The 19,225-nt window shown below is 44.4% G+C and overlaps 1 protein-coding gene across 2 annotated transcripts in view; it reads left to right on the forward strand.

Annotated features, from left to right (window-relative positions):
• Nucleotides 1-19,225, forward strand: part of SLC35F2 (solute carrier family 35 member F2) — a 125,776-nt gene that overhangs the window by 44,917 nt on the left and 61,634 nt on the right. Inside the window, exon 1 of one of the 2 annotated variants that reach the window (XM_066247487.1) lies at nucleotides 14,095-14,443. The exons of the other annotated variant lie outside the window; for it this stretch is intronic. Coding sequence (XP_066103584.1) covers nucleotides 14,121-14,443 — 323 coding nt within the window. The 5' untranslated portion in view covers nucleotides 14,095-14,120. Of the gene's footprint in view, nucleotides 1-14,094; nucleotides 14,444-19,225 lie in introns of those variants that run through there. 2 annotated transcript variants of the gene reach the window in all.

The raw sequence follows: 19,225 nt of genomic DNA on the forward strand, positions 1-19,225 counted from the left end.
GCTGACTGAGACAAAGCTAAGTTGACTGCTCTGGCACTTTCGGGAACATCTGGGTCTCTAGGGGTATATACCCTGCAGGCCTCTTGTAGTCTCTCTAAGTAAGCTACAGGTGTCCCTGTAGTCCCTGTATTTTCTCTGAGACCCTAGATAAATTCATTGGCTTCCTTGCTCCCTCTCTTATGCCTGCTAGCAGAAAACAGTGAAAAGTGTCCAGGGAGGCTTTTCCTCTGGCCATATTTGGGTCCCATCGGGGTCTGGCGGAAGGAAAAACTTTTTCAATATGCTGTTGGTTTTCCTCCAATAAGCCCCCGCTGGTTCCAACCACGGCTTTCCTTGTCTCAGCCCTAATTCTGTCTCTGTCCTCCGAGGTGAACAAGGTGACTAGGAGTTGCTGACAATCATCCCAAGTGGGATGATGAGTATGAAAAACAGACTCTGGGAGCCCAATCAGGGTTTATGGCTTCTCAGAAAATGTGTTTTTTTTTTTTTTTTTTGAGTTTCCCAATTATAGAGGTCGCTTGTGGAAAGGGGAACACAGACCATAAAAGGCTGACCCCCCTGGGGCAACCCATCTGCAGGTGGGGCTGCAGTGGTGTGCTTTGGTAAAGAACCCTCTTTCCTGGCTCAAGGGCTGTGCCATGCGATTAAGATAAAAGGTTTTAGTAGCATCGGTCAGCCCCAGACATTTCCAAACAGCCTCCTGTTTTACAAACCACTCCAGAGGAATCCGCGCTCCCACCCCTTGCCATACTCCAGTCGCAGCCTCTTCTGCCCCTACTGGTTCAGCCTACTTCCTGCAGATGGGTTGCCCTCAAGGATAAGATGGGTTCAGAGGAAGCAGCATTCCCTGAGTCCTCCCTTTGTGTTTGGCTCCAGGTATGAGGTGGGGAGAAAGAGTAAGCTAGCCCGGGAATGGGCGTGGAGGGGGCTGCCTGCCTACTTCCCAGAGCTGAACCAGTAGGGGCAGAAGAGGCTGCGACTGGAGTATGGTAAGGGGTGGGAGCGCGGATTCCTCTGGAGTGGTTTGTAAAACAGGAGGCTGTTTGGAAATGTCTGGGGCTGACCGACGCTACTAAAACCTTTTATCCTAATCGCATGGCACAGCCCTTGAGCCAGGAAAGAGGATTCTTTACCAAAGCACACCACTGGTCAATATAGGGGTCAATATCCATTCATTTCCTGCCGCTCATGTTCATGGTTGCGGGTGGCTGGAGCTAATCACAGCTGTCCTCTGGGACAACACCAAATTTTTATTGGATAATGCGTAAGGTACATGGGTCGTTGTATGGCTCTCACGGAATTACATTTTAAAATATGTGGCGTTCATGGCTCTCAGCCAAATAGGTTCTGGACCCCTGGTATAGGGCATAGTTTATAAAAAGAAAAGTTGCAAGGAGCTGTTGACCAAAGAGATGGTTGCTAGGGGAAACAAGGCCAAACACATCATTTGTTTTCTGATTGAGAGAACAACTAGACTTTCAATGGTTGACTGATTAAGTGATCAAGCAAGTGGGGTTGTGAGGTGCGCACAGTGGATAATATATGATTAAACAATTATCAGGCCCTAGTTTCAAGTCCTGGCCTGTAGAACAAAAAGGTTTTGATCATCATCATAGTACAGTGAGTATTATTTAACAACAATGCAAGAAGTACAATTTATCAAACAGTACAATTAGCACAGTGGGGCTGCTGGCTCAGCCTGGTTCTGGGGCCCAAAAGAGCAAAGTTATGCTTTGAAAACAGCTTCAGAGCTCAAGCTATAAAAATCCAAATATTGATCCACAAATTACAAAGTTAAAGTTCTTATAAGTCCTCAATAACACAAATCAGCCCTTATGAGTTTTCCAATTCTAATTTATGCTACCAGTGTGATTCAAAAAAGCTCCAGTATAGAATTTAACTTTAAGTGATCCCAGTTTGATATCTCCCCAAATAGAAGAAACTCATCTTTGGGGGACTTCAGCTACAAGCTAGATATCATAATATTTACAGATAATATTTCAAGGAAAGAACAGTTCAAAGAAATAAGGCGGCCTTGGCCGGTTGGCTCAGCGGTAGAGCGTCGGCCTGGTGTGTGGGGGACCCGGGGTTCGATTCCCGGCCAGGGCACATAAGAGAAGCGCCCATTTGCTTCTCTACCCCCCCCTTCCTCTCTGTCTCTCTCTCTTCCCCTCCCACAGCCAAGGCTCCATTGGAGCAAAGATGGCCCAGGCGCTGGGGATGGCTCCTTGGCCTCTGCCCCAGGCGCTAGAGTGGCTCTGGTCGCGGCAGAGCGACGCCCCGGAGGGGCAGAGCATCGCCCCTTGGTGGGCAGAGCGTCGCCCCTGGTGGGCGTGCCGGGTGGATCTCGGTCGGGCGCATGCGGGAGTCTGTCTGACTGTCTCTCCCCGTTTCCAGCTTCAGAAAAATACAAAAAAAAAAAAAGGCATTATTAGTGAGAAAAGATAGAATAAAAAACCAGCAGAAATAGGACTATAAAATGTCAGCTTTTGGAATTTTAAGAGAACATAGAATCACTTTGTATAATATAATTAAAGAAATAAGAGTGAAACTTAAAAATATGAGGGGAAACAAATAGATTTGCAAAATAACCTCTAGAAATAATTTAAATGAAAACCTCAAAATTGATTTAAGCCACTATTAAACACAGGTAAAAGAGAAGATATAAAAAGAAAAAACAAACAACAAAAAAGAAAAGATAGATTTAAATAATTATTTAAAATAAGTTTAGGGACAAATATATGAAAAATGTGAAAGAAGTGAGGAGATAGGGAGGAGAGAATAAGAATGTCTGTTCTATGTATAAAAGGAGTTCTTAAAGAAGATAATAGAATAGAAAAAGGGCAGTATCCAAATAGTTAATGATGAATATTTTTTTAATTATTGAAAGATATCTGCAGATCCAGAAAGCCCAACCAAAAATATCTACACATCATAACAAAATGTACAACCCTGCCCTGGCCAGTTGGCTCAATGTTAGAGCATTGGCCCAGCCTGTGGAAGTCCTGGGTTCAATTCCTGGTCAGGGCACAGAGAAGTGACCCTCTTCTTTCTTGTTTTCTCTCCCCCCGCCCCCCAACAGCCATGGCTCAAATGGTTTGAGCAAAGTTGGCCCTGGATGCTGAGGATGGCTCCACAGCCTTGCTTCAGGTACTAAAGTAGCTCAGTTGCTGAGCAATGCCCCCAGACGGGCAGAGCAATTGCCTTATAGGGAGGTTTCTGGGTGGATCCCAGTTCTATGTGCATGCAAGAGTTTGTCTTTCTGCAACCCTGCCTCACACTTAAAAAAAAAAAGTACAACCTCAGAGAAAAGGAGAAGATAGTAAAAAGTCACAGGAAGCCTGATCGGTGGTAGCACAGTGGATAGAGCATTGATCTGGGATGCTGAGGTCCCTGGTTTGAAACCTGAGGTTGCTGGCTTGAGCCTGGGCTCATCGGCTTGAACATGGGGTGGCTTGAGCCCAATGTTGCTGACTTCAGTGAGGGGTCACTATCTCGGCTTGAGCCCCCAAGTCAAAGCATATATGCAGAGGTGGATTAAAGTCAGTTGAGGCCCCAGGTGCAGAAGAAAATATTGAGCCTCTTAAAAAAAAGAGAGACAGGGAAAATAAAAATACATGTTAACCATATTTTTAAATAAATAAAAAAATTATGTACTATTAATGTTAAAATTGCGCATATGAAACCAAACTTGGTGCATTAGAAAAAAGTATAAAGTTAGGGTTTTCTGGGGCCCTTCAGAAGTCGAGGCCCAGGGTGTGAACCTTTTGCTCTTGCTGTTAAATCCACCTCTGCGTATATGAGAAGCAATCAATGAACAACTAAAATAAAGCAACTATGAATTGATGCTTCTCATCTCTCTCCTCCCTTTCTCTGTCTCTCTCTCTCTCAAAAATAAAAAAAGTCACAGAAAAAAAGTCATATTACCTACAAAAGGAAAGGTACTTAGATGGCTGGGTGACTCTCAACTGCAACAGTGAGGACAGAAAAAATATGATATGTTCAAAGTGCTGAGAGAAAATATTAATCAATCTAAAGTTCTATACCTATCAAAGCTATCTTAAAAAACAAAGGGGTAAAATAAAGATATTTTCAGACAAGCAAAAACAGACTTTACCATCAAAATACACTTTCTATGAAAACTGACCATGAGCCTGACTGGTGATGGCATAGTGGATAGAGCGTTGAACTGGGATGCTCCTGAGATTGCTGACTTGAGCAAGGCTCATCTGGCTTCAGTGCAGGCTCACCAGCTTGAGAGTGGGGGGCACCAACTCCCTGACCCTTCCCCTGCCAACCTCCTCCCCATCAAGGCTCATATGAAAAGCTATCAATGAACAACTAAATTGAATCTTCTCATCTTCCTCTCCCTCTCACAAAACAAAACAAAAGAAAAACAAAAATCCTGACCATGTATTGCAGGGGTCGGGAAATTTTTTGGCTGAGAGAGCCATGAACGCCACATATTTTAAAATGTAATTCCATGAGAGCCATACAATGACCTGTGTACGTTATGCATTATCCAATAAAAATTTGGTGTTGTCCCAGAGGACAGCTGTGATTGGCTCCAGCCACCTGCAACCATGAACATGAGCGGTAGGAAATGAATGGATTGTACATGAGAATGTTTTATTTATTTATTTTTTCAGAGACAGAGAGAGATTCAGAGAGAGGGATAGACAGGGACAGACAGACAGGAACGGAGAGATGAGAAGCATCAGTCATTAGTTTTTTGTTGCGCATTGCGACACCTTAGTTGTTCATTGATTGCCTTCTCATATGTGCCTTGACCGCAGGTCTTCAGCAGACCGAGTAACCCCTTGCTCGAGCCAGTGACCTTGGGTCCAAGCTGGGTGAGCTCTTGCTCAAACTAGATGAGCCCGTGCTCAAACTGGCGACCTCGGGGTCTTGAATCTGGGTCCTTGGCATCTCAGTCCGACGCTCTATCCACTGCACCACTGCCTGGTCAGGCGAGAATGTTTTATATTTTTAATGTTATTATTATTTTTATTAAAGATTTGTCTGCGAGCCAGATGCAGCCATCAAAAGAGCCACATCTGGCCCTGGCCAGTTGGCTCCGCGATAGTGTCGGCCCGGCGTGTGGAAGTCCCAGGTTTGATTCCCGGCCAGGGCACACAGGAGAAGGGTGCTTCTTCACCCTCCCTCCTCTCCTTTCTATCTCTCTGTTCCCTTCCCGCAGCCAAGACTCCACTGGAGCAAAGTTGGCCCAGGCCCTGAGGATGGCGCTATGGCCTCTGCCTCAGGCGCTAGAATGGCTCCAATTGCAGCAGAGCTACACCCCAGAGGGGCCTAGCATCACCCCCTGGTGGGCATGCTGGGTGGAACTCAGTTGGGTGCATGCGGGAGTCTGTCTGCCTCTTCCAGCTTCTCACTTTGGAAAAATACAAAAAAATAAAAATAAATAAAAAAAGAGCCACATCTGGCTCACAAGCCATAGGCTCCCAACCCCTGATGTATTGTATGTACTAGGTAGGCCTTAAAGGCAGTCTTGGCAAATTTCAAAGTATTGGTACTATCTAGGCCAGGGGTCCCCAAACTATAGCCCGCGGGCTGCATGCAGCCCCCTGAGGCTATTTATCTGCCCCCGCCGCACTTCCGGAAGGGGCACCTCTTTCATTGGTGGTCAGTGAGAGGAGCACATTGACCATCTCATTAGCCAAAAGCAGGACCGTAGTTCCCATTGAAATACTGGTCAGTTTGTTGATTTAAATTTACTTGTTCTTTATTTTAAATATTGTATTTGTTCCCGTTTTGTTTTTTTTACTTTAAAATAAGATATGTGCAGTGTGCATAGGGATTTTTTCATAGTTTTTTTTATAGTCCGGCCCTCCAACGGTCTGAGGCACGAACTGGCCCCCTGTGTAAAAAGTTTGGGGATCCCTGATCTAGGCTACATTATCATGCAATTAAGTTAAAAATCAATTGTAGAAAAATAACCAAAAAATTCTTTTTTTTTTAAAGTGAGAAGAGGGGAGATAGAGAGACAGACTTCTGCATGCACCCTGATTGGGATCCACCGGGCAACCCTTGTCTGCAGCTGATGCTCGAATCAACCAAGTATCCTCAGTGCCCGAAAATGACGCTTGAACCAATTGAGCCACTGGCTGCTGGAGAGCAAAAGAGAGAGAGAAGGCGGAGAGGGCGGGGAGAGAAGCAGATGGTCACTTCTCATGTGTGTCTTGACCAGGGATCAAACCCAGGCTGTCCAGACGCCAGGCTGATGCTCTGAGATTCACTGAGCCAACCAGCCAGGGCCTAGAAAAATATTATATTGAGAAATTAAGAAATGTCTTAACAACTCATGGGCAAAGAAGAAATCATTATGAAAAGATGAAAGGCAGGGTAAAAGCATCTTTCATGTCTTGAATACCATTGATCATATCTAGAACTGAGGCTTGTACATATTTGCTTTCAACCAATACTGGTTGATTGATTTGCAATATGTCCTATAATAAGACAATGGTACTAATGTGAATTCTTTAGAGTTGCCATCTAAGAACACAGCAATATTGATTCAGTCTGCTTATTGACAAATGATTCTGACATTTTCATTTTGGTACTGTGTGTACTTTTTGGTAATTCAAATTGAAGACAGATTGACACCAAGATCCTTAGAATACCTCTGAAACAGAAAATAAGGTGGCTTAGCTGGAACAAGACAGCTATTTGTCTTTGTGAGTCTCAAGTACAATGGCAACAGATCTATTTAGTAGATGCTACAAACAAGATCTTTTAAAATAATGGGTTTTCTCCTGTGGCTTCATATAGGTACGCATAAAGGTGTGCGTGGTGAAATCATCTACTCTGTTAGCAAATTTCAAGTTTACAATACAGTATTTTTAGCTACTATCACTATGCTATGTATTAGATCTCCAGAATTTATTCATCTTAAAACTGAAAGTTTTTACTCTTTGACCAACAGCTCCCCATTTCCCCCAGCGCCTGGTAACCACCATTCTGCTGTTTTTTTTTTTATGGAGTTCAGCTGTGAGATTTGAAAGTATGTTTATTTACAATGATTTTTACAAATAGGGAGATAAAGGAATTGTGAATAAAGGCACAGGAATGATTGTCAGTTAAATCAGAGAGGCAACTGGTGACTCTGACATCAGAGTCAGTCAGTTACTATTCTGAAGACCTTGGGCATGTTACTTAATTTCTGAGCTTTAGTTTACTCACCTGAAAAAATAGTAATAATAAGCCTTGCATTTCAGAAAGCATGTATGGTACACTATATTTTCCCATGATGGCTGCAACAATATCTCCCATCCCTGGTGCTCTCTTCCATGTGACTGACTCATCTCTCATTGCAACGTGGGGGTTGTTTTAGTTTATTGGGGCTGCTTTAACAAATTAGCATAGACTGTATGTCTTAAACGACAAACATTTACTTCTCACAGTTCTGGAAGTTGGAAATCTGAGGTTTGGGTAGTAGCATGGTCGGCTTCTGGTGAGAGTCCTCTCTTGGGTTGCAGCCTGCCTGCATTTCATGGTGTCCTCACGTGGCAGGAAAAAGAGTGAGCTAGCTCTCTGGCCTCTCAGAGAGCTCAACTCTCATGCCCTGTAACCTCCCAAGGTCCCCTCCTCTAAATACCATCACATAGGGAATTAGATTTCAACATGTGAATTTGGGGAGTCACAAACATTAGTCCATAAAGGTCCTCCGCTTGTATCTGGAGGGGCTTGTGATTATGGGAAAGACAGTACTGTGTGACTTCAGAGGCTAGGTCATAAAAGGAGGTAGTGAGGAAAAAAGCAGTCTTTAACATTTGGAAGCTGGCCTGGCGCTAGTAGCTAGGCCATCTTTTTTCTTATCGAACATAAACAATCTTAAGAGAACAATCTTTGGACAAGATTGATCTAAGACCGTGATAAAATGAAACAAAGCAAGGCCACTTCCTAATTTTATCTAAGCACAAAACCAAAGTCACTGTGGCATCCACAAAAATACCAACTCTCCTTTAAAAAAATGTTTTTTAAAATATTTTTTGTTAAATGAGAGGCAGGGAGGCAGAGATAGACTCCTGCGTGTGCCCAACCAGGATCCACCCCACAAGTCCCCTGCCCATCCGGGGCTGCTACTCTGTTGCCTGGTAACTGAGCTATTTTAGTGCCTGATGCCAGGCCATGGAGCCATCCTCAACTCCCAGGGCCAACTTGCTCAAATCGAGACATGGCTGCAGGAGGGGAAGAGGAAGAGAGAAAGAGAGAGAGAGAGACAAGGGGGAGGGATGGAGAAGCAGATGATTCACTTCTCCTGTGTGCCCTGACCAGGAATCAACCTAGGACATCCACACATCGGGCTGACACTATACCACTGAGCTAACCAGCCAGGGACCTTTTTTTTAATTTTAAGATTTATTTATTGATTTTAGAGAAAGGATAGAGAGAGAGAAAGGCAGGGGTGGGGCGGGAAGCATCAACTCTTAGTTATTGCTTCTTCTTTGTGCCTTGACCTGGCAAGTTTGGGGCTTCCAACCAGTGACCTAAGCATTCTAGGTCCACACTTGATCCACTGTGCCACCACAGTTCAGGCCCAACTCTCCTCTTGGTCAAAATGAGTGAGGCCTACTTCTTCACCAATTGCAGTTTTATCCTCACTTTAGTCTGCTCTAAGAATAGCTAAGATAATTGCAATATCCATCAGAATTGCATCCAATCTGACAGCATTAAATCCAGAGGGAATTAGTTCCTCCACCCTCAGATCCTCCCTCAAAAAACTCAGCCAAAGCCCAAATCCTATAATTGGTTCTTTCTAACATTCTCTTACTGAAACATCCAATGTTTCTCCCATGGGATTTGTTCTCCCTTACTGCAAAGAGTAATAAATCCAACTTGACGGCCCTCTGTCTCTCCAGAGCACTCTGGCGCCTTTCTCTTCTCTCTCTCTCTCTCTCTTCCTCTTCCCCCGCTTTTTACCCTTAGATGCATTTTTCTTGCCTCTCTCTCCTAAGCTCCAAGCCCCTTCCCCCTTTTTATGCCTCTGTAACTTGTTTCTAAAACCCATTTTTTCCTGTCTGTGATTTTTTTGTTTTTAATTTATTTATTGTTTTTAGAGAGACAGGAAGAAAAAGAGAGATTGATAGAAATATCGATCTGTTCCTATATGTGCCCTGACCGGGGATGGAACCCACAATCTTAGCATATGGGGACAATACTCTAATCAACTAAGCTATCTGGCCAAGGCTGTGACTTTCTAAATAAATTTTTTCTTATAAAAAATATTTAACTTGCTTAAGTACATGTATATTCATGATGGTCTTTGGCTGGAGTGAGGAAGGAGGGGCAGGCCTCCTCTTCCCTGAGAAAGAGAAAACGAAAAGAATACAAGGGAAAGGAGCCAGCTGGGGTAACTGAGTCAGCCAGTGATAAATGAACTATATCCATAGTTACAATGCAAAGCAAGAATAGCAGGACCTGTGTATAACTATGGCCAGTGATCTGGAAACCCCTTCCCCCTTGCTTACCCCACTGAGCTTTCCCCTCCCCTCTCCTTGAGTCCTGGGAAACTTTAAACAAAGAAATCACACACCCATTGCTTAGATACTGTAAAGGTATATAACCTGTAAGAAAGTCAACTTCAGGAAGCCCGTGTTCTAGAGCTACAAGCCCCACGTGCTCCTCTGGCTTTAATAAATCCTACTTCCTTCATCAAGTTGTGTGGGTGTTTTTGTCCTCCTTTGATTCCTGCAATAGGAGGACATCAACTATGTTTTAGCTTTTTTCTCTTAAAACATTTGTTTGGGGTTGGGGTACAGTGGGGTGGGGAAGAAAACCAGTTGTCATGTAAGCAGACCAACTATTCTATTAAAATAAAAAAAAATTTATTCATTTTAGAGAGGTGGGCCAGCGGGTGGGTGTGGGAAGACAGAAAGAGAGAGGGATAAAGGCAGGGGGGAGGAGCAGGAATCATTAACTCCCGTATGTGCCTTGACCAGGCAAGCCCAGGGTTTTGAACTGGTGACCTCAGCATTCCAGCTGATGCTTTATCCACTGTGCCACCACAGGTCACGCATCTTTTAAAAGATTATCTCTGTTGACATGTATCCTATGCTATTCTCCATGCTCACTAACCACATACATATTGTCAAATAAAAAAACAATTCTGATTTAGGTAAGGAGAGATTTTATTTGAAAGGATTATGGCAACCAATGTTGGGGAGGTTATTGCAATAGGAGGAAGGAGACTTCCCTGCTTGGAAAGAGTGAAATGAAAGGGTTCCTTGATTGGATAGTAGATGAGAGAATGTTTTACCAAGATAAACATATTCTCAGGAGAGGCCTATTAAGGGGGGGGGGGGGAGTTACATGCTGGCTCAGGCCATCCTAGGTGCAAGTTCCTAGTCCTGGAGCAAGAGGAGAAATTTTACCAGTTTGATTAAGGAGCATTCTCCCCCACCCCTATTCCCCCATTGGTCAGGGGGCAGAGGTAGTTCAGCTAATCATTCATGAGGCAAAGGATGCAAACTTGGAGAATCTGTGTCTGGCCTTGTCCTAGGTGACAAAGAGAGAGCACCTCTGGGTCTTACCTAAGTCACACAGGGAATGGTGTTATTTTGCAGTATGCCACTTCCAAGAACACAAAAAGGTGGAAATATTAGCAGTAAAAAGGCACAATGTGTTAGTAGTGGTGGAGTTAGACCAGACTTTGGTTCAGCAAGATACTTGAGTTCTTTCTAAGAAAGAATTCAGAACCAAGACTCTAATACAAGCAAAACTTTATTATTTATTTATTTTTTTAAAGGTATAGACATCTATGTATATATGTATGTATGTATGTATGTATTTATTTATATTTTTAGAGAAACAGGAAGGGAGAGAGGGGGAGGAGAAAGATGAGAAGCATCAAGTTGTAGTTGCTTCACTTTAGTTGTTCATTGATTGCTTCTCATATGTAACTTGATGGGGGGGGAGCTCGAGCCAACCTAATGACCCCTTGCTCAAGCTAGCCACCTTGTTCTTCAAGCCAGTGACCTTTGGGCTCAAGCTAGTGATTTTGATCATTGACATGATCCCGTGCTCTAGCTGGAGACACTGCTTTCAAGCCAGCAAGCCTGCACTCAAGCCAACAATCCTGCGCACTAGCTGGTGACCTCAAAGTTTCAAACTGGGGACCTCAGCGCCCTGGGTTGATGTTCTATCCACTGCACCACTACTGGTCAGGTGCAAAACTTCATTTTGAAAGTCACAGTGGTAGAAGTGAGCTGTGGAATAAGTGAGCCAGCTGGGCTGCGTGGGCTCAGGGAACAAACTACAGAGGTAAAAGAAGGTCCCCTGGAGCTTAGGAGAAAGACAGAAGAGTAAATGTGCTTGTGCCTGAGGGAAATAGAAGGAGAAAAGCTCTGGCATGAGAGAGAAAGAGAGAGAGAGGGAGAGAGAGAACTGCAAGCTGGATCCTTTGTCTTGAGGAGTTTTATCTGGAGGTCTCAGGGGAGGATCATCAACTTTCCAGGTGTGTTCCCTCAGGATCATGGTCTCCACTCATTAGTCAGTGGGTCAGTGGTTAGGTTAAGAGTCATTAGTCATTGTAGCTGGTCTTGATGTCAGTCATGGTCACTCTGCCTCTCTTGCTGCTTTTCTGGACTTGGAGCTGAAACACAACTGAGGCCTAGATGTTACCTCTAGGTCTTAACATTTCAGGGAGTGGTCATGCAAGGGCTTGTATAGGAGTCATATAAGGCTATTCTCTGGTCCCCTTTGTTCCTTCTCTAAGGGGGTCTACTGCATGGCTGGTCACATGCCAGGGGAGGAATGGTCAGATGAGAGTCCAAACCACATGACTGGTGATTTGAAAGGTCAAGGGGTCTAAACATATTCAGCAATGTGCTAGGGCAGCAGTTTGCAACCTTGTTTTCATCTCATGGCACACACAACTAATTACTAAAATTCTGTGGCACACCAAAAAATATATTTTTGCCAACCTGACAAAAAGATAAGTATAATTTTGATCCATTCACAGCTGTTGTTGTAATCTAAGGGAAAAGAGGTCAGTGACCCTGTCTAAGTAGTTAAGTATTGCATGTTTTAAAAATTCTTTTGGCACACCAGTGTGCCGCTGTACAACTATTGAAAATCACTGTGCTAGGGGAAGAAAGGTCACCCTGGAGTGAGGTCCCACCTTACAGCTGTCTGTTGCTAGGCACCTGGGGCTTTCTGCCCTGGTGACCTTCTGTTTCTACTCTGCTTGTGCCTAACTGCTTACTATTAAAGGTTTCTTAGCCATCACTGTTTTTCAGAAGTACAATGCGCAGGTAAAATTCAACATTGACAATGTACAAGGTTTAATGGGTTGTTTACTTTACAAAAATGAGATCATGTATTTTTAGAAAAATATTGATTGATATTAGAGAGAGAGAAAGGGAGAGAGAGAGAGGGAGAAACATTTATCTGTTCTTCTATGTGTCCTGACCAGGGATAGAACCTGCAATTTTTGCATGTGACTACAACACTCTAACCAATCAAGCTATTCAGACAGGGCAAAGATAAGACGATATCAAGTACTGTATACTTCCCCGAATCTTATCTTTTTCTCTTAGAAACAGAGAAAATCCTTTCAAGGCTTAGAATAGCTCTTTTCCATTTTTTATTATTATTATTATTTTTTTCCTTTTTTTCTTTATTCATTTTTAAAGAGGAGAGAGAGAGGGAGGGAGGAGCTGGAAGCATCAACTCCCATATGTGCCTTGACCAGGCAAGCCCAGGGTTTTGAACCGGCGACCTCAGCATTTCCAGGTCTATGCGTTATCCACTGCGCCACCACAGGTCAGGCTCCATTTTTTATTATTTTAAAAAATGTTTATTGATTGATTTCCAAGAGAGAGGAAAGGAGAGAGAAAAACATTGATTTGTTGTTCCACTTGTTTATACATTTATTGGTTGTTTCTTGTATGTGCCCTGACTGGGGATTGAACCTGCAACTTTGGCATATGGAATGATGACACTCTAACCAATTGAGCTACTCCACAAGGGACTCTTCTCTACTCTTTTTAATATCCTTATAATGTTTCACGATGTGGTTGTACCATAATATTCAGTTACCCCATCTCACTTCAAATATTAGAAAAAGTCATTTCACTAAGACTTAGGGGTTCTTGTAGCTGCTAAACTTGGGATTTCTAAAGCTGCATTTCATTTTTCAAAATCTATTTTCTTGGACCTGGGTAGCTCAGTTGGTTAGAGCCTCTTCCCTATATGCCAAGCTTGCATTCCCCCCTCCCCCAGGGCATCCCCCAGGGCATATACAAAAATTAATCAATTAATGCATGAATAAATGGAACAACAAATAAATGTTTCTCCTTTTTCTCTCTCTCCTTTCTACTCTCTCTAAAATCAATCTTTAAAGAAATAATTTTTAAAAATTGATTTTCTTTCAGAATCTTTTCACAGAAATGTGGATGGGTTTGAATTTACATTTATTTCCCTCCTTCCTTATTTCCTCCTTCTCCCTCCTTGCCCAAGGAAGGGGTGGTCTTCCTGATCACTTTCCAGGAAGCAGGGGGTCTCCCAGGCCCATCCTGTCAGTGAGAGGCAGGAACTTTGGATCCCAGCTCCTAGTCCTTCCTGCTCCACAGAAGCATCTGAAGGAAGGCAGCCCAGGCTTCTGGCATCCTGGCTGAACGCCAGGGTTTGGCATTGTCCCCGTGGCTGGCACGTCCCCGGGAACTCTGAATAATGAAAGGTAAACCGAAAACACCGTGAGGAAGGAGATACACCACAAAGACCTGTTTCCAGGATCCCTTCAAGATTTTACCCGTTTTTCGAGGAAAAGAAACAGAACTAAAGCGTCTACAGTTTTGTTTTTAGATGGAAAACATGTTTTCTAAACTAGTCCGAGGGAAGGAGACTGGGAAGTAAAGGGAGGGGCCCACAGCTTCTTTCCAGTTAGCAAAGTTCAGGCCATTACCAAATCATTGCTTCTTAAGTTAGGACACGCGGGAATAACCTAGTAGCACCTCATTTGCTGATGTTAACTAAGGGGCCATAAAAACCTGAAATGCATATTGGGTGTCACCCAACACTGAGGCTCGACTTCTAAGGCGGAAAAAAAAAGTGCCCTTTCTCCTCCTGCTCCCCCGGAGGTGCCAGGTTGTAATCTGCAAATGTTATTATTGCCTGGCCCCAGGGGCTCGACAGTTAATGATTTGCCGCAGAAGCAGCCCGCGGGAGAAGCCTCCAGACCCAGCGAGTGCCGGAGCACCGGCGCAGGGACCGAGGCGAGCCCCCGCCGCCCGCCGCCCGCACAGGCGCCGCCTCCCGTCTTCCGGGCCCGGGCACTTCGGGGGGTTCCGGGCGCCGAGACTGAAGGCGACCCGATGGAGGCGGCCTCACCAGCGGGACCCGGCGCCCCGCAGCCAGAGGCACTGGCGGCTACGGACACGGTCGCGGGGCTGCTGCGCAGGATAAAAGGCAAACTGTTCACCTGGTAAGTGGAAGGGGCGCGCGGCGGGAGCGCGGGGGAGCTGCGCCCTGGCGCCCCAGGACCCGGCTCGCACGTGGCTGCAGAGCACAGGGACCCGCGGCGAGGGAGAGGCGGCGGCAGCGTGGACTTTGGAGCTGGTTCGGGCGACTCAACCTGTGTACAGGGATGTAGCTATCTACCTGTCTTTGTGCAGTGCTTGGTGCTCCTCCCTGACCCCTTCTTAAGCAATCGCGGGAATGTATTTAAGAGGATTGGGGGAAATTCACCCTGTTGGCACTGTTGGGTCGGTCCCAGGTGGCCTACCAGCGGGGATGTGGCGAAGTCTCCAGGGATGCTGTGAAGGAGGGGTGGCACCCTCGGGCTTGGCAGATGGGTGGGTGAGCGCCCTTTTCTGGCGCGGGCCGCCCGCATTCCTTCTGCAGCAGAGAGCCCGTCTGGCTGGGCCCGTGATCCTGCACTAACAGATGAGTTCATCCAAGTGAGAAATCTGTGTTAAGTTTTGTGGTGCCGCCGGCAGGGCGTCTAGAGCTGCCTCCCTCCTTCCCGGGCCTGAGCAAGGCGACATGGCCACCTTCAGATTTGCGGTTTAGGGAAGCCTGCTTTTAGAGTCTCCGGGCTCTGTGGGAAATAGAAATGTGCTTAAGGGATTGATAGCGATTCTGGGACAGAAAAAGCATTTCTGTGGCTTCTGGAGGACTTGAATTATGGAAATAGAAATAACCCAGGATCTAAATAATGGAAGCCAACATTTATTGAGCATTCACTGTGTCAAGTACAATGCATAGCATTTGATTGTTTTTCCCAGAGAATTTCTCTAATTGATTTTCTTTTTTTGGGGGTAGAGGAAGTCGGGAGAGAGAGAGAGAGAGAAATCGATTTATTGTCTCACTTATGCATTCATTGGTTGCTTCTTATATGTCTGTGCCCTGACTGGGGATCTAACCCACAGCCTAGGGACAAAGTTCTAACCAACCCAGCTACCTGCCCAGGGCTAGATGGTAAGCTTTTTTTTTTTTTTTTTTTTAAATAAGAACGTTTATTTAGAAAGTCACAGAGGTAGAAGCAGCGAGCTATAGAAGAAATGGGCTCTGGAAACTAGTTACAAAGTCAAAAGAAGAACCCTTGTACCTTATCTGAGAGAGGCAAGGAAAACATGCCTGGGGGAAGGGGGCAGGGAAAGGCAGGGGCGTGCTCGTAGAGAGAGCTTTAGATAGTAAGCTTTTTGAGGACATAAATTTTATCCTGTTCTTTCTGTAGCATAATACAATACATGTGTTCGTTCACTCATTCATCTACTCATTCTTCTTCTTCTTTTTTTTTCTTTTTTTTTTTTTTTTTAGTGAGAGAAAGAGAGCGAGACAAACAGACAGGAAGGGAGAGCGATGAGAAGCATCAAATCGAACCTAGATCCTCAGCATCCCAGGTCGACGCTCTATTCATTGCGCCACCACCTGGTCAGGCAGATCACATCCCTTTTTGAAATAAGGTTTTCATTCAGCACTGTATGACTTAATCATGTTGTTTTGTTCAACCTGTCCCGTGTTTCTCAATTGCATCCCTATTGACATTTTAGTTTGAATAATTCTTGGGGGGTGCTGCCTTGTACATTGTGGGATGTAGCAGCATCCCTAGCCTTTGCCCACTTGATTGCCAGTATTACACTCCCCTCCACCCTTCACCTTCGAATTGTGACAATCAAAAATCTTTACAGGCATTGTGAAATGTCTCTTTAGGGAACAAAATCACCCCTGGTAGAAAACCACTGATCTAATCTATTGTTTCTAAGTAACTACTGCAGACAATTCTGTGCTTCCTGGTTCTCCAGTGATGGACACCTATGTAGTTTCTAGCTCTCAGCCTCCACAATCAACACTGTGATGAACATTCTCATACACAGTCCCTATGTACTGGGGGAGAGCCAATGGCCAGGCCTGGTTCTAAGTCCCTACAGGTGACTTTAAGTACAAGGGAGGGATAAACCCCAGGATAGAAAATCCTTGGGCACCACAGAACCACTGTTGATTGCTGTTGTTCTGGGCCTCTTCCTCAGGCTAGTCATTGGACTACCACTGGGCTAGTCTATGATCAAGGCATTATCTTCAGCTGCTCTGGAAGAAGAAAGAGGAGGTATTGTCTCTAGGTTTTAGCTCATTAGCTCTAAGAGCTTGGACAGCCTGGACCTTTTTATTAACTTCTCAACACAGCAAGGGTTTGTTAAAGGGACAGCAAGTAATTGTTCCCATGAAATATAGGCGAGAAGGTGGAATTTAAAAGCTTTTTTCCAACATGCTTTCTATTGGGCTTCAGCCTGTTTTCTGCCCCAGCCTGTTTTCTGTCCCTCCCCTCCTCCCCTGTTCCCCCCAACCAGATCCATTCTAGATCACCTTTGGGCTATTGCTGCTTATCTCTGCTCCTTTCTTCTGGTTGATTGGAAGGAGCCACTTGCCTCACAAGGTAATTGTTTGCATGTATAAGTTTTTGTAAGTTTATTAAAATATAAAAACTTATGTATTACTTACTGAGGGTCATCAGAGAAAGTGAATCACTTTATACAGGTGAATTTTACAGGTAATTTAAAACTCACTCTTTTAAGTATTAAAATTTACTTAAAACTTTTTTATTGTACAGTATCTGTTGGGGTAACAGTGGTTAATAAAACTATACTGTTTCAGGTGCACAATTCTGCAACATATCACCTGTGTACTGCACTGTGTGCTCACCACCCCAAGTCAGGTCTCCCTCCATCACCAGCTATTCCTCCCTCCACCCTCCTGCAATCCCCATTAAAGTTTACTTTTAAAACCAACTGAATGGCACTGTTTATGTCATGGATCACTCACTTCTGTTAATTTATTTATAATTTTGGGTAGCAATTCTACATTTAGTTGGTTTGTATCAAACAACTTTATAGTGTAGCCAACCTATTGATTTACTTACTGGGTCCATTTGCAACTAATCCTGGAGATTTTACCAAGAAACAATAAAACATTATTTAAAAGTCTTCATGGTGTGTTTAAAACAAATATATGAGACTAATCACCTTTGAACGAACAACATCACATTTTCTTCATGATTCAAGCTCATCATTATGAATGAAATTTATTCTGTTGCATGGCAGTAACATGCTTAGGAGCCACTGAAGTGAATTTTTTATTTCTTTTTTCTCACAGTTGTCACTTGTGATTTTTTTTTCCTGTTACTAAGCATATCTCTGGAAGTCTGCATTCTTTCGAAATTATGACTTCTAACCTGTTAACACTGTAGACACCAGATAACCCATTTTCTTAAAATTGCTTGTACTGAAGATATAAATAGTCCCTGTATAAAGATTGAAATAGTTTCCATTTTGATAACTTATAAAAACTTTTAGTTCACAGATTTTGTGACACTTTTTGGGCGAGGGTAGATGGTTATGGGAGTCTGTGATTAAAGTCATCAGGTAAATTATATGTCACAAGCACTTAGTTATTTATGTTAATGATGCAGAGATAGATTCCATGAAAAATTGGACAAGTCCCAACCTACTTTCTAGTCATTCTTTGGAAACCAGAGCACTTAAAGCAGGGGTCCCCAAACTTTTTACACAGGGGGCCAGTTCACTGTCGCTCAGACCGTTGGAAGGCCGGACTATAAAAAAAACTATGAGGCCCTGGCCGGTTGGCTCAGTGGTAGAGCGTCGGCCTGGCGTGCAGAAGTCCCGGGTTTGATTCCGGCCAGGGCACACAGGCGAAGCACCCATCTGCTTCTCCACCCCTCTGCCTCTCCTTCCTCTCTGTCTCTCTCTTCCCCTCCCGCAGCTGAGGCTCCATTGGAGCAAAGATCGCCCAGGCGCTGGGGATGGCTCCTTGGCCTCTGCCCTAGGCGCTAGAGTGGCTCTGGTCGCAGCAGAGCGATGCCCCGGAGGGGCAGAGCATCGCCCCCTGGTGGGCAGAGCGTCACCCCCTGGTGGGCGTGCCGGGTGGATCCCGGTTGGGCGCATGGGGGGGTCTGACTGTCTCTCCCCGTTTCCAGCTTCAGAAAAATACAAAACAAAACAAAAAAAACTATGAACAAATCACATGCACACTGCACATATCTTATTTTAAAGTAAAGAAACAAAACGGGAACAAATACAATATTTGAAATAAAGAACAAGTAAATTTAAATCAAGAAACTGACCAGTATTTCAATGGGAACTATGGGCCTGCTTTTGGCTAATGAGATGGTCAGTGTGCTCCTCTCCCTGGCCACCAGTGAAAGAGGTGCCCCTTCTGGAAGTGTGGCGGGGGCCGAATAAATGGCCTCAGGGGGCCGCAGTTTGGGGACCCCTGACTTAAAGGAACAAATCCTTACTGAGAGCCTGAAGCTAGTATTTTGTTGGACTGGAGCTTCCAGAGTAGTGCTGGGATAAGCTTGCCTGGAAGAGTTTAGAACACTCCCTAAGCTTTTCACAGTAGTATCAAGCCTGAGATTAAAAATAATAAGTCAGGGTCTGACCTGTGGTGGCGCAGTGGATAAAAGCGTCGACCTAGAATACTGAGGTCGCCGGTTCAAAACCCTGGGCTTGCCCGGTCAAGGCACATATGGGAGTTGAAGCTTCCTGCTCCTCCCCCCTTCTCTCTCTCTCTCTCTCTCTCTCTCTCTCTCTCCCTCCCCTCTAAAATGAATAAATAAAAATAATTTAAAAAAAAAAATAAAAAAAAAATAATAAGTCAATCTTTCTTGATTACAGTTTACTTAGTGCACCTAGAGCAACCTGGTGGATTAGTTTACTTAGTGCACCTAGAGCATACCTTAAGGTGGATT

Source organism: Saccopteryx bilineata, chromosome 1 (genome assembly GCF_036850765.1).
Source record: "Saccopteryx bilineata isolate mSacBil1 chromosome 1, mSacBil1_pri_phased_curated, whole genome shotgun sequence".
NCBI classification, from domain to species: domain Eukaryota; kingdom Metazoa; phylum Chordata; class Mammalia; order Chiroptera; family Emballonuridae; genus Saccopteryx; species Saccopteryx bilineata.